At 43.4% G+C, this 14,957-nt stretch overlaps 1 protein-coding gene across 4 annotated transcripts in view; it reads right to left on the bottom strand.

Moving 5' to 3' along the window:
* The window catches only part of TTLL11 (tubulin tyrosine ligase like 11), a 152,383-nt gene that overhangs the window by 38,802 nt on the left and 98,624 nt on the right, over positions 1 to 14,957 (bottom strand). The window contains exon 7 of one of the 4 annotated variants that reach the window (XM_075578981.1): positions 14,380 to 14,469. The exons of the other annotated variants lie outside the window; for them this stretch is intronic. Coding sequence (XP_075435096.1) covers positions 14,409 to 14,469 — 61 coding nt within the window. The 3' untranslated portion in view covers positions 14,380 to 14,408. Of the gene's footprint in view, positions 1 to 14,379; positions 14,470 to 14,957 lie in introns of those variants that run through there. 4 annotated transcript variants of the gene reach the window in all.

A 14,957-nucleotide genomic window follows, 5' to 3' on the forward strand; every position in this document is an offset into this window, starting at 1 on the left:
TTAGCATAGGATTGTTGTCAGGTTAAATTAACGCAACCTTGCTACAAACAACATGGCGTAACGCCTGTCTTGCAGTACCTAAAGGTGGCATTACTCCCACCCAGACCATGACGCATGGGTTTTACCGACAAGGAAGAGACATACCTCACCAAGCACACCTTTATGCAACACGTGGAGAGATACCGGTGCACAAACACACCTCAGATACCTGGGAAATATGCAAAGTAATTACAATTTGCATATATCCCAGGTATCTCAGATGTGTTCCATGTATTGTATAAAAGTGCGTTTGGGGAGATATAAAAGTCTCTCTTTCCCTCCACCGCCCCATTTTTCAGGTTCTGGAAGGGAGTAACGCCCCCTTTGGGTATGGCCTGTATAACCTAACGTTAATTCCTGCATTACCCTTTGGATATAGTATGTGATGGTAGGGAAACACCTTTTTTGCGCATCATTAGTGGTACCGGCTGGAAACATGTCACTATACGCTATTTAAAGGAGCTGCCCTGGGTTAAAGTAGCAATACATGTTTCATTTATTATTTTTTATGACAGGATTGAAGCAGTGGGGTCCCCGGAGCTGAACCCCACTCATTTCAGCTCCGGGGACCCCCTGCTAACAGGGGTACTTACCTCCACAGGGAGTGCCAGTATCTCTGTGGAGTTTAAAGGTCCTGGTCATGCAGGCCAATTGGAAGTCGCACCGGATGACATCCCAGCTTCCTATTGGACATTTAAACGCCGCCATTTTGTTAGGCACACAGTTCCCTGGCTGCATAAATACCGGATCTCCCTATGGAGCTAAGTATCTCGAGAAACAGGGGGTTCCCGGAGCTGAAATTAATGGGGGTTCAGTGGAGACCCCCTGCTTTAAACCTGTAATAATAATAAATTTAAAAAAACAATAAATGAAACCTGCATTCCTGCTCGTTAGATTATTCCCTTCAGTGGCGACGCATTAGTATTAACCCAACGTTAATTTAGTTTAGCGTTATGCTAAATAGCCGAGCAGAGCGTAGTGTATCCGGGCCTAAGAACTTCATTTTCTAAAGCGCAGAAGATTTGTACCAGTCCGTGCTGGCCCTTCAAATAAATGACCATATATATCCCGCAGTAACAAATGCCACACTTTAACGAGTGCCACAATAACAAACAATCCCCGCGCCATTAAAGCATAATACATTCTATCATCATTGATCGACATGTCACACTATTGCCCTATTATTTGGAGTCCTCAATTTATGTCTCAATAACAGTGACAGATATAATGATGGCATTTCCTATTTCTTCCTTATGAATTAAATTGCAATTAAGTTGATGCTTTTCAGATAGTGTTATAATAGAAGAGATTGAACTAAGAAGGAACAAGTCCCCTTCTTGCTTAGGCACACGTTCTCTCTCCTTTATTTTTTTTAAGTAGAGTGAACACACACGAAATAAATATGGCTGTTTTTTTCTAAAGCGTTTCAGAAGTAACATGAAGTGAATCAACTACTAATTAATTCATTTTATTTTTTAACAAGGCAAGTATGAATTTAACTTTATTACCAGGCTTGCCATTGCATGTCCATATAAATTCTTAATGATATTCAGCAAATAAAAATACCACTTGTGAGCGCGTTCACGTCTCAGCCAGGTCTGCGACCCTGCCTTTCTCCATTATCTCTTAGCATACAGTGCTTCCACTGCAGCCAGGGGTTCTGGGTAATGACATGCAAATGATGTCATAATATTTACAGGTACATAGGCTGGCTTCCCTCTGCTTTGCTTTGTAAAATTTCCCTGTACAGGACCAATAATTCCTATGCTTAGAAAATGCCAGTCATTAAAAGGTATTTCCAATCGTTATTTACTTTACTAGAAGAGGAAATCGAAAACTAGGAAAAACTGGACCTGTAAAGCCAAGAAAATTAAATATCAAAAACTATTGGCGAAATGCTTTCCTAAGACCATACAAATAAGTAACTAATAAAATACCAGCAAGCTTAAGCCTATAGGGAACCATGGTAATGGTTTTGAAGCAGAAGGTGGCACTGTGTGCTCATTTGCATATATATATATATATATATGTAGCCAGGCTGGTTTCCTTGGCTACTAAGTCTGCCCTCCCTGGCAGAAAGTCCTGGTAAAAGCAGGCCTGCCAGGAGTTATCATGGGTTTTCCCCACTCACGGTAGCTTCTTGATTGACAGGGGAGGCGGTGGGACTAGGTCTGTGTGTGTCCAATCACTGGATTCAGACCTGGTACCTACTTCCCTTGTACTTATGGAGTTGCACTGCTAAATTGAGTCAGTGCCTCTACCTCCTTCAGTGAGGCTGGTCTACCCTAAGAACTGTGCAGGGCTCTGCCAAGTTTGTACACCCTCCCCTAGGGGAGTGGGGGGGGGGGGGGGGGGAGACTATACCCTTTACTCCACCAGGGAGCAAGGGAAGAGCATGGACTGCTTCAGATACCCTTGGCCTGGAGTGGAGGTCCAGGGTACATGCTGAGGATGAAGCCCTAAGAAGTGAGCTGTATATGCTGTAACATCTGCCAGTGCACTAAATGAAGAGATCCTGTTGAAATATATCCTCTTGCCTGAGACTGCAATCTATCGGGGGGAGTGGAGTTGAGTTCAGCTGCAGGGATTGTCTCCACATCCCTGGAGCCTGCAAGAGATGGAGGCGCTGTCACCGTGAGAAAGAATCAGTTACTACCCCAGAAGCCTGTCCTGTTCTCCACAAAACCGCAGGATACTCAGATCTACTGTAAGCCAGCAGGTATGCACCACACCACACCGTGTAATGGCAAAATCTCCCAGAGAGGGGGGGAAACACTGTTATATATGTGTGTGTGTGTGTGTGTATATATATATATATATATATATATATATATATATATATATATCACAGTGTCAATTTCCTTATGTAGCATTCACTACCAGAACGTAATAATAAATAATGGCAAACACATTTACTGAATACAGGAAAAAATCCATAAATCAAACAGTGCTTCACTATATTATATTTCCTGTGCTGTACATAGGGATTTACTATGAAATATAGTAAAAGCCGACCATAAGTGCTCTTTTCATGGTGTACATTCCATTATCTGTATGCAAAATTGTTCAATGTCAGGGACTAATTATTGCTTAACGTACATAGATAAAATCATCTGTAAAAATAGGGCAAGAAGCAGAAGTTAAATTATATAGTATATCACTGTCCCCAGAATATTCGTGTCTGTCTGTCACGCATTCACAACAGATATAATCTCTTTCAAAGGGGGGTCGGGTCCCTGAAAATATGAGCTTGGTTTTAAATAGAATTTTAATTTTAATGAAAGCTGCAGGGAACGCTGTTTATGCTTCTTATCTTTCCTACCTGGTGATTAAGTTAATTTATACTTAATGGAAACAGATATGTCTAATCCCAAGACAGGTCCAACATCTGTCTTTGACAATGTTTTTTGAAGCCTTAAGCTGCCGGTGATTGATGTAATAAAGTCAGGACGCAGCAGAACAGACACCAGAAGGATATTTATAAGAGGCAAAAAAAATGTTATGTCTCTGCTCAGTGCTTGTGCTTCACTCCAGACAAAAGTTTATTTATTTTTCAGTTCCCTAAAATGTCCCTTTCTTTTGCATTCGTAAATTACTGTATGTGTTTTGGTCCGCTTTAAAGTAGCAACAACCCACAGATGTCTGTGTCAGATTGTGTCATAGCACTTCACCTCCTATCTACTATATATTTTGGAAAGTTGCTTGTTTGTTCGCTATGCATTTGGACACCTCTTCATATATCATAATCAACATTTTCATGATGGTTCCTGAGACCAAGGAGCAGGTTTTTGTCTATGTTTGGAAATTGGAAACGCTCTTGTTTTTTAGTTCTATGAGTTAGTACAATTTCTTTATGCAAGTCAGCCACTTGGTGTTGTACCTGGTAGGCTATGTATCTGACATCATACTGGTGACATCATAATGCACATAGCCTGGTGGCAGATAAGGAGAGTCGAATAGCTATAAAGTTTACACAGAAAGCAGACGAAGAAAGAAAGAGAGAGGAAATCAGTTAGCACATAAGAAGGAGAGAGGTGTAAAGAATTGGGGACATCATAAGGTATTAAAGGAAAGTGATGGGAGGGAGAGAGATGAGAGGGGTAGAGAGACTGGTGAAGGGAGGGATGAGGCAGGTTTCTTAGAATCCCCGAGCAACGCTGGGTACTTTGAGCTAGTGGGATATAATCGCAACATCAGTAGTGAAAGTACATAGAAAACCCTATCTTGGCGCGCTCCTCACCATCAACCATCACATACCTCCTCGCTCTCACCCTCCTCTATTTATCTCCCCCTTCTAACACATACCCCCCACAATGTATTCCCCCAACTCTCATTTTTCCACTCTCCCACTTCCTTCCCCCTTTACCTTCACATCTCTCCCCTCCCTCTCTTACACCTCCTTTCTCGCTCACTCACTCTTCCACCTCATCACGCTCAATACCTCCCCTCTTCACACTCAATACCCCCTCTCCTCATCACTCAATGCCCGTGCTCCCTTCCTCAGACTCAATATTCCCTTCCTGACACTCAATACCACCACTCTCCTCACACTCAATACCACCACCTCCTGTCACACTCACTCGACACCATCCCCCCTTCATGCTCACTCAATAACACCCTCCCTTATAATCACTCAATACCACCCTCCCCCGACACACACCGTACCACACATGCACACACTACCTTAGGGGGTGGCCTCCGTTGCTTCGCTGACCGAAAGTTGGGGTAAAAATTCCAGAGCCAAGCAGCGTTCACACGAGAGGTGCTTGGGGTGAAGGCTGGGCCACAGCTGGAGATAGTCGGGACCAACTTCAAGCATCAGCACCCCCCCTGCCCCCCCGCAACCACCGGGCCCAGGACAGTTGTCCCAGCTCTTCCCCCCTTGTTGCTCCTCACGTTGAAAAAGAAAGTTATATTAGGTAAAAAACCTTCAAAGTAATCTGATGATTATACTGTGTATCCATAGTGACATATTGCCTCTAGGGTGATCTGAAGATTTGCAGCAATGTAAACTGATACAGAAAACCTGGACTCCAACTGGTGCTAAGTTAGTAACAAAAAATGTATTTATTCTATCATTGAGCCTCCATAATGTTTCAACCAAAATATAAATGTCTAGCAATCAAAGGACTGTTAGAAATGTATAAACCCACCTAATAATGTATTAAATACAACATAACATACAGATATACTTCCAAATATAAAAAGCTTATGCTATATAAAAAAAACAAATAGACTGCCACCTAAGGTCTGGGTCCCGCTACATCCGGCGGCGCGCGCGGCCGCGTCACTCACCAGGCCAGAGTTCCTCCCGAGCTGGGCCCAGTCCCTCCTGCGCACTGTAATGCGTCAGCCAGCCGGGGATACACGAGGATACACGAGGATCAGTGCCGGGGCTGGAGCTGTCAGAGCTTCCCCCACCTCCAAAAGGTAGGTAGGGGGGGAAGTGTGTATGTATGTGTATATGTGTGTGTGTGTGTGTATATGTGCATGTATGGTGTGTGTATGTGTGAGGGTGTGGGGGGGAACGAACGGACGAACGGACCGGGGGGGGGGGGGGTGGGCGGACGGGAGCTGCACGGAGAGCATCAGAGGGCATGTGGAGGGGGGGGGGAGGAAACGGACCGTGGGGGGGAGGGGGGTGGACGGGAGCTGCACGGAGAGCAGCACAGGGCATGTGGAGGGGGGGGGGAAGTAGCACGGAAAGCAGCAAAGGGCATGTGGGGGGTCCCTCCTGCAGCCCGGGAGACCCTCGCTGCAGCCCTCCGCTTAAACCACGCCCTCCGGCCGCCGCTCCCGCTCCCTACAGACCGCAGATAGCGGTCAAGTGCATCTCCACGTGCCGCCTGTCTGCAGTGCGGGCGCGAGGTCTGAGGCAGCGGGGCCTTAGCCTAAGTCTGACTAGTAATGAATCTCAGTCCATTATAAATGTCTAGTAATCTCATATACAGTATATGTTTACTGCCCTCCTTCCTGGCTCTGGTACACAGTGTAGCGGTAATAGAGAGTAATAAGGGACATTTGGTAATAAGGGAAATTTGGGAATTAGGGTCAGCAGGCTCCTTTATCTAGCTGAATGAGGTAGAGCTCACTGAAATAAGTATCCACAATGGTACTGCTGTTTGTCCAGTTAGTATATGTGGAGGGCAGCGTTACCCCTCAGTTGCTGTCCTCCTCGCCCTCAGACCGTGTGGCGCCTGAAGTTTAGTTAATAAGCATACCCGACCCGCGCGTTTTCGTCGATTTCAGCTTCTTACAGGGGAATATATGGGATATATACAAATTAATATATATTTTCTAAATGCTGAAGAGTAAGGCTTGCTGAGACAAAACTTTATTAAGGTCCTGTAAGGAATTTTTTGTGTTTTATAGGGGAAAGGTAGACTCCATACCGTTATGGGTGTATCTGATACTGTGTGGTTGAGCAGAAACTAGGATAAAATAACCATGTGCGCCAAAAATAAAACATTACAAATAAGTGTCTCATTTCGGTACCCAACCAATACCAATACTGAGCCGAGATTCATTTGCAAATCAGTGAATTAGTGGTGGAAATGTGCGATTTTTAAAAAAATTTTTTAGAAATAATTAGCCCTTAAAAGATCTGCGGATAATATGTTGCAACAAGATAGGGATTCAATCATACAGACATTTGAGCATTCCTCTTGGGGACTCCTCAGACTGATTGCGATGGGACACAGATAATTTCGCCCTTGAGGAAATATGGAACTATATTGTTGATGGGGGAGATGGTGAATGGGGAGTCTTATGCCAGATTTTGTTAGGAGGATGTGTGGTGATAGCTTTGATGTTAATGTTTGAAAATGCTATTATCTGTTTTTTCTTTTTATTATTATTATTTGTGTTCATGTGTTGAATTTTGAAATCATAAGTATGATAAGCAATACTAAAAACAATTGAGTGTAAAAGTTTATTTTTCTGTGTTTCTTATTGGTTTTTTTTCTGTATTGTAATGTTGTTGTTTAATGTTTATGAACCCAATAAAAAATAAAATAAAGTTCTGCGGACCAGTCCTGTGTTAGCCATTAGAAGAAACTGTCTTTTAGAAAGAATAAAAACAAATGTAGGGTTACAGATCATGTTTTATTGGCTAACTCAGGGGTTCTCAAATCCAGTCCTCAAGACTCCCCCAGCAGGTCAGATTTTCAGCATATCCCTGCTTCGACTCAGCCACCTGTGCTGAAGCAGGGGTATCCTTAAAACCTGACTTGTTGGTGGCCATGGGGAACTGGAGCTGGCCAGCCCAGATCCCAATGCATCCTTCTTATTATAAACAAAGACATTATTATTGGACTACAACAACAACTGTGTTTGTTTAATTTCAGTGCATAAATTCCACACATTGAATAATATGTGACTGGGCTTTAAGCTTATTTTATAATTCATACGCACAACCCTCTTAGCCTTCATATTTGTTTGTTAAGCAGACTAATTTAAAATCTGAATAAACAACATGAATTACCAACCCACAGGAACTAATGATTGGAATTTTACATTAGGTCAGGTACTCCCCACCCCCCCCCCACCCCCCCCCCCCCCCACCCCCGGGATCTGCATAGCAAAGAAATGAGAGAAAATGGTTATAACAAAGTGTGTGCATGAAGATACATTTTTCATTTTGGAGTCAGCGATTTCTAGGCTCTTTATCTGCTCGCAACGATTTTAAAGTAGAACTTGTAAAATGCATATGACTTGATCCCCACTGGCTGCTGCAGCGCTTGCTATGGCGGGCGCTGCGGGGACAAGAGCCACCCCTCAATGGGGCCGGGCCCGCTGCGAGGGGGGGGGGGGGGCGCCGCGCTGCGTGGCGAGTTTTTCTTCAATGAGCCAATGAGGGTGAACCTGCCGGGTGACATCATGGCTAAGCCCCCATCACGCCCTCCCCCCCCCCGGTCTTTCCCCCAGCAGCTCACTGCAGACCGTGGAATTCGGTTGCATGCGCCGCCAGCCTCGCAGACGCGCGTGCAGCGCAGGCACTGGGGCCGAAGCCTTAAACAGGTAATAGTTGGAACTGCAGTGGTTTAAGATGAGGATTGACAACTAAAAATAAATGTGCGGCCAGGAAACCTAATGTATTAAAGCTGCAGTTCAGGCTCCCGTTTTTTTTTTAACTTCAATAGTTTCATGTGGGCAATCTCTACTTACCTAAAAGAACTGCATAGCTGCCGGTCAATTCATTCTCCGTCTATTGATCGGCAAAGTTTGGAGACATCTTTAATTATGGGGAATGTAAATCGTTGCTATAGGAACAAGCATGCTTTTAAAATAGAATACAAGAAAATTGGTCTTTCAAAGTTGTTGTTTTTTAAACAGAAAATGCTAAAAGTATTTTTTCTTACTACAGAACTGATTTATTAAAAAAAAACACATGCAGGATATAGCATGAACTGAAGCTTTAACATGTTCCAATTAACCAGCGATGGGTGAATGTGTCGCAGTTTTGTTTCTTCTTAAAAAAAAATTAAAAAAGGGCAACAATATGCTAATGTTTCGAATGAACTTACACGGTAAAAAATGCAAAGAAAATGATAGCATGTTGCCAAACAAACGATATTTACTCAAAAACAGCAAGCTTGACCCTACCTGTCTTTCTAACTATCGACCTGTCTCCCTCCTGCCTTTTGCCTCTAAACTCCTTGAACGTCTTGTATTCTCTCGCTTGCTCCATTTTCTCAACACCTATTCTCTCCTAGACACTCTACAATCTGGCTTCCGCACTGCTCACTCCACGGAAACAGCCCTCACTAAAATAACTGACGACCTCCATGCTGCCAAAGACAGAGGTCATTACACTCTGCTCATATTACTCGACCTCTCTGCAGCATTTGACACCGTGGACCACCCTCTTCTCCTTCACATTCTCCATACTCTTGGCATTCGGAACAAAGCTCTATCCTGGATCTCATCCTACCTCTCCCATCGTACTTTCAGTGTCTCTTCTGCTAACACCTTCTCCTCTATCAATCTCTCTGTGGGAGTACCCCAGGGCTCTGTCCTGGGACCTCTTCTCTTTTCTCTGTATACACTCTCTCTAGGTGACCTAATAACATCTTTTGGGTTTAATTATCACCTCTATGCTGACGACACACAAATATATTTCTCAACACCCGACCTTACACCTGCTGTACAAAACAAAGTTTCTGAATGTCTCTCTGCTATATCATCCTGGATGGCCCTCCGCCGCCTTAAACTCAACATGGCTAAAACAGAGCTCCTCATACTTCCTCCCAAACCTGGCCCTACTACCTCCTTCCACATTACTGTTGTAACTACGATCATTTACCCAGTAGCCCAAGCACGCTGCCTTGGGGTCACACTCGACTCCTCTCTCACATTCGCCCCTCACATTCAAAACATTTCTAAAACCTGTCGCTTTTTCCTCCGCAATAGAACAAAGATACGCCCTTTCCTCTGTTGCTCGACTGCTAAAACTCTGACTCAGGCCCTCATTCTCTCCCGTCTTGATTACTGTAACCTCCTGCTGTCCGGCCTTCCTGCCTCTCACCTGTCTCCCCTACAATCTATCCTAAACGCTGCTGCCAGAATCACTCTACTCTTTCCGAGATCTGTCTCAGCATCTCCCCTCATGAAATCCCTACCTACCAATTAGACTGTAAGCTCCTCGGAGCAGGGACTCCTCTTCCTTAATGTCTAAAGCACTTATTCCCATGATCTGTTATTTATATTATCTGTTATTTATTTGATTACCACATGTATTACTGCTGTGAAGCGCTATGTACATTAATGGCGCTATATAAATAAAGACATACAATACAATATTTGCTGGGGAAAACCATGCCCCACTTATTTTAAATTTATTTTTCGATTAATCTACTTTTAGAAATTGTATTTTTAGAATGTTCGTGGTCAATTATAAACTTCGGTGAATTAGGGGATATTCGATAATGGGAAAATGTGGCATTTTTTGTGGCATATTCAAACTTTGGCTAACCCATTTGGAACTGAAAGCCTGCGGTTCTGTAACCAAGATGAAATTATCTTTGGGTCCTAATTAAAGGGCTGAGATAGAATGAGATAGAAAGGAGAGAGGGGGTGAGTGAAAGAGGGCTAAAGGGAGAGAGAGAGGGTGAGTGAAAGAGGGTGGAGAGGAGAGGTGGTGAGTGAAAGACGGTGAAAGGGAGAGAGGGGGTGAGTGAAAGAGGGTGGAGGGGAGAGAGGGGGTGAGTGAAAGGTTGGAGGGAAGAGACGGGTTGAGTGAAAGGGGGTGGAGGGGAGAAAGGGGGTGAGTGAAAAGGGTGGAGGGGAGAGAAGGGGCGAGTTAAAGAGGGTGGAGGGGGAGAGAGCAAGTGAGTGAAAGAGGGTGGAGGGGAGAGAGGGGGTGAGTGAAAGAGGGTGGAGGGGAGTGAGCAGGTGAGTGAAAGGGTGGAGGGGAAAGAGTGGGTGATGAAAGATGGTGATTGAAAGAAGGTGGAGGGGAGAGAGGGGGTGAGTGAAAGAGGGTGGAGGGGAGAGAGGGGGTGAATGGAAAGTTGAAAGCGGTCTATTGGGAGGAGAGGGAGCATGAGAGGGAACGTGAGGGAGGGCAAGAGAAAGTATGAGAGAGGAAAGGTACAGTATGAGAGAAAGGAGGGAGAGGGTGTGTGAGACAGAGAAAAGAGGAGTGGTGGGAGTGAGAAAGATGGAGGGTGAGCGAGAGCAAAAGCATAAAGGAGGGTGCGAGAGGGAGGGGAGAGTACCCTGCTTAGTAGGGCTCTTTATTTATATACTCATACTGCATGTGGAGAAATAACTGTCCAGATAATAGAGAGAAATGCTGCAGACCTCAAAGGTAAAAAGAATTGATACAGTTACCGGTGCTCCAGTGTTAGAACGAAAGCCTGCAGTCAGTCCTGGATGTATGAAAAAAGGAACAAAGGGCACAACGGATTTAGCATATCCAAACTCATTTATTGAGCCAACACAACGTTTCGACCGTGATGGTCTTTTTCAAGTGACAATGGCATGTCATTGTCACTTGAAAAAGACCATCACGGTCGAAACGTTGTGTTGGCTCAATAAATGAGTTTGGATATGCTAAATCCGTTGTGCCTTATGTTCCTTTTTTCGAGAAATAACTGTCAGCATACCCAAGATACCTAGGAAATATACTAATTTGAATATGCAAAATATATTCAAATTCGCTGTTTCTCTGGTATATCTTCAGTTGCAGTATACTGTAGGTGACTTTATTTGGAGGTGTATAAGTAAATGGACCCTATACTAAATAGGAAGGACTTCCTCGCTCTCTTACGCTTGGCGAAACTGAGATTTCGTGCGGGTGGGGGAAGAGACTAGGAAACAATCCATTATGTTGAGTGACAGATTCATAGATCGGGACTATGACACTATGGAGCTGGATAAAGCATTCACAAAGACTGTACTTTTACATAGGAATATGCTGATCAACCCTTCAGTACAGAATACAAAGAGTAAAGAGACCAAAGGATGATGTAATGTTTATTACCAACAACACTGAAAGTGTATTCGCTCAACTACTGGACTAATGACAAACAAGGTGTACTAAGGGAAATATAGAAGTAGATCAAACGACAGAAAGAAAGCCCCAATATTTATTGGAAAAATGGGGGGGAAACCCAAATTTCACCTAATTTGTGAACTCAGGTGAAAATGAAGCTCATTTCTACTAATTAGTAGATATATGAAGCAGAGATTTTTTAGGATATCACGAGACGTCCTTCCTGTAATTACAAGATTTCTTAGCAAGTAGTATTCCCGTTTTTCCTTCCATATATACATTTTTTTAAAAGATTGTGTAAATTATGAAACTCGGTTAGTAACAAGTACAGTGGTAATGGCCAGTGAACAATTAAAGTGTAATAACATACAATGTCATTGCTAATCTCTGCTTTCTAATTGGCTCTGGTGTTGAAGGCCATGTGTGACATTATCACATCCCAGCTGAGCGAGAGAGAGCGAGAGAGAGAGAGAGTGCGAGAGTGCGAGAGTGCGAGAGTGCGAGAGTGAGAGAGTGAGAGAGTGAGAGAGTGAGAGAGTGAGAGAGAGAGAGAGAGAGAGAGAGAGCGATTTATAGTATAGTGTGCAATGAATTCCATGCAAATTATTTGTTTGTCTTTGTTCCAGGTTGCACTTTTATATGAAGCCAAGGGACTTTACAATATATTTTGAACAGACAGAAAACTTCACTACTATTACATTAGTTGTGGTTGCACAAATTATCCTTGTTCCTCGCAGTATGAGGTTAAATACTCACAGTGCCGTCTATAGCACAAATGACAGGAATTCTAATTTAGACGGCTTCTTTTAGACAGGACCTGATATGGCTGTTTTGTGTTAACCCATTTAGGGGGATATTCATTCAACTGCAATAGTGCCGTTCGGGGCACTGTTGCACGAATGGTCCCATTGGGACCTGAATGGGAGATTCCAGACAACACTACCCTGATCCGCACTATGGGAGTTTACTGAAAGAATTCAAGGCAATGAATTTAAGGTTAAAGCTAGAACTAAACAAAAATGCTAATGAAAACCCATCTATACTATTAAAGGGAGTTGCGGTGTAGAGAAACCTACAATTCCCTAGAGTCGAGAGAAAATCAATTGCATTAATATCATTAGCATTTATATATGCTATCATTTAGCTCTTACAATTAATTAAAAACGGCTCACAGTCTCTAGCAAGAGAGAGAGGTAAAAACAAACACAAAAAAATGACTGCTTGGATGTGAATTGCAATGCGAGTTTAGACTTGCATGAACAGAATCTATATCAAAATCTATTCCACACCAAAACATATGGATAAACATGATGGCTAAATAAATTCTGGAATTAAATAGCCAGTATTCATATTATTGTATTGTACCTCCATAGCACATACTGTATTTCATAGTAGACCTAGCAAATCAATGTGGTGCTAGACAACTTATGTATAAGTACAGGTTACAAATGGTAATGTAGATATTTATGGGACAGAGAGAAGACAGCCTTGAGATGAGTGAAGGAGGTGTGCATGTTCATGGCAAGATATGAGAGCAGGGATATAAAGAGGGCAGAGGAGTGAAAAGCCTTAGTGCAGCAATCCCCCCCACTGGAAAAAATCAAGTTGTTGCCTTTTTAACTTTTATGTACCGCCAAGTCCCCCAGAGCTGAACCCATACACTCAAAGCTCTAAGGGTCCCCGGTTAATGAGAGATATATTTTTAACTTTTGCCAGTACTAACAAGGAAAAACAAAGATGGCTGTGGGGTCACCCGATTGGAAGCTGTAATGTCACCTTATGATGATGTCACATCATTCTATTGGCCGCCAGAGTTCAATTGACCCGCATTGACCATAATTTTTTTCTCCGGGACAATCGTTCTTGTAAAGGAATTTCAAAATGAAATATCTCGGGAACCCCGTGGCTTGGAGTGTCACCAGTTCAGCTCTTGGGATCCCTCGTTTAAAAAAAAGAAAGTAGAATGAATATATATTAAAAACAATCAGCACAGATTGCTGTTTGAAAGGAGGGGTAGAGAAATTTGTAAAAATAAATAAATATATATTTAATAGATTATGTTAATAGTCATACAAGACATACGTGTACTACATTGCAATCATCTATCTCATACCATGTAAAAAGATGCCTCTTACACAAAACATGCTGTCCTAGCTAACAGTAATATCATTACTGGGGTACCGTTCCTCATAAAAGTTAGGTTCATTTATGCCTATTAACACAAAAACATGGTATAGTCTTACACTGATTCAACTGATCCAAACAAGGAGTGCGTGAGACATGTTAGGGGTTCCCAAGCCGCAGAGATCTCGGGAAATATACCCCTTAATCATTTGAGTGCCAGAGGGGCATGGCCCCAGAGTGCCACGGCACCACCCGGCCCTCGCTTCGTCACAGACGACGGAACGGAGTCCTCCTGCTTCTCTTCCACATAGCTGCTGCTTCCCGGGGCCCCTGGAGCGCAGGAGCAGACTGGGCTAGCAGGAAAGGGGGCAAATGTCCGGTGGGTCCATCGGCCGGTGCCGCTATGGCGCCTCACCTCAAGCAGGTAAGATTGTTTGGGGGGGGTGGGGGGATGTGTGTGTATATATATAGTGTAAGGGGTCCTTGATGGCTGTTAAAGGCTCCACGCTCTTCCCCACAATTAAGTTGATTGCCGCGGGAGAGTGCGGGGCCTCTGTAAGTGTCTCTTACCGGTACGGCATCTCCTCCTGTAGTTTTGCCTTGCCATGGCGACACAACGTCGTAGGAGGAGGGCCGGTAAGACAGATATTGCCAGGGACGTTTTTAGTGATCCGTTCAAAGCAAAAAAAAAGGGTGATACAAATTTTTAGTGTCTCTCTTACCTTCTGGGTCGGTGACCAACTGTAGTTTAGTTTAGGACCCAGTATAGGATTAGGTTTTTAGGTTTCGTGTTATGTTTTTCTGACATCCTATATCAAAGGAAAGAGGAGAATGAATAGATCAAAGGTATTGCCGCTCCGATGAAAAAAAATCAGGAAACTCAACCGGCAAAAATAAACTAAAATCAATTTAATGAAACTACATAAAAAACATGAACAAAAACAGAAGACACTCCCACGCGTTTCACGCCCCCTGTGGCGCTTTTTCAACTCATTTTTACAGAGTTGGAATCAGGGGGTCCTCCAGAGCTTAACCCTAACCATTTTCAGCTTGGTGGATCCCCCCCCAGATCCTGAGATGCTTACTGGTGAAGTGAACAGTATTACTTCCTGGTACAGCGCAACCCCCTTATAACGCTGTGCTTGGGGTCCAAAGAATCACATTGTGCTATAAGCGGATCGCGTTGGAAATAATGTACAATTGTTTGCATTGTACAATAAAGTATTTAAGATACCAATAATCGTGTTGTAAAGTATTCATAAATACGAAAATTGGGAGCCACGCTTGTATCGCGTTA

The sequence above is a fragment of the Ascaphus truei genome, chromosome 21 (genome assembly GCF_040206685.1).
Source record: "Ascaphus truei isolate aAscTru1 chromosome 21, aAscTru1.hap1, whole genome shotgun sequence".
Taxonomy (NCBI): domain Eukaryota; kingdom Metazoa; phylum Chordata; class Amphibia; order Anura; family Ascaphidae; genus Ascaphus; species Ascaphus truei.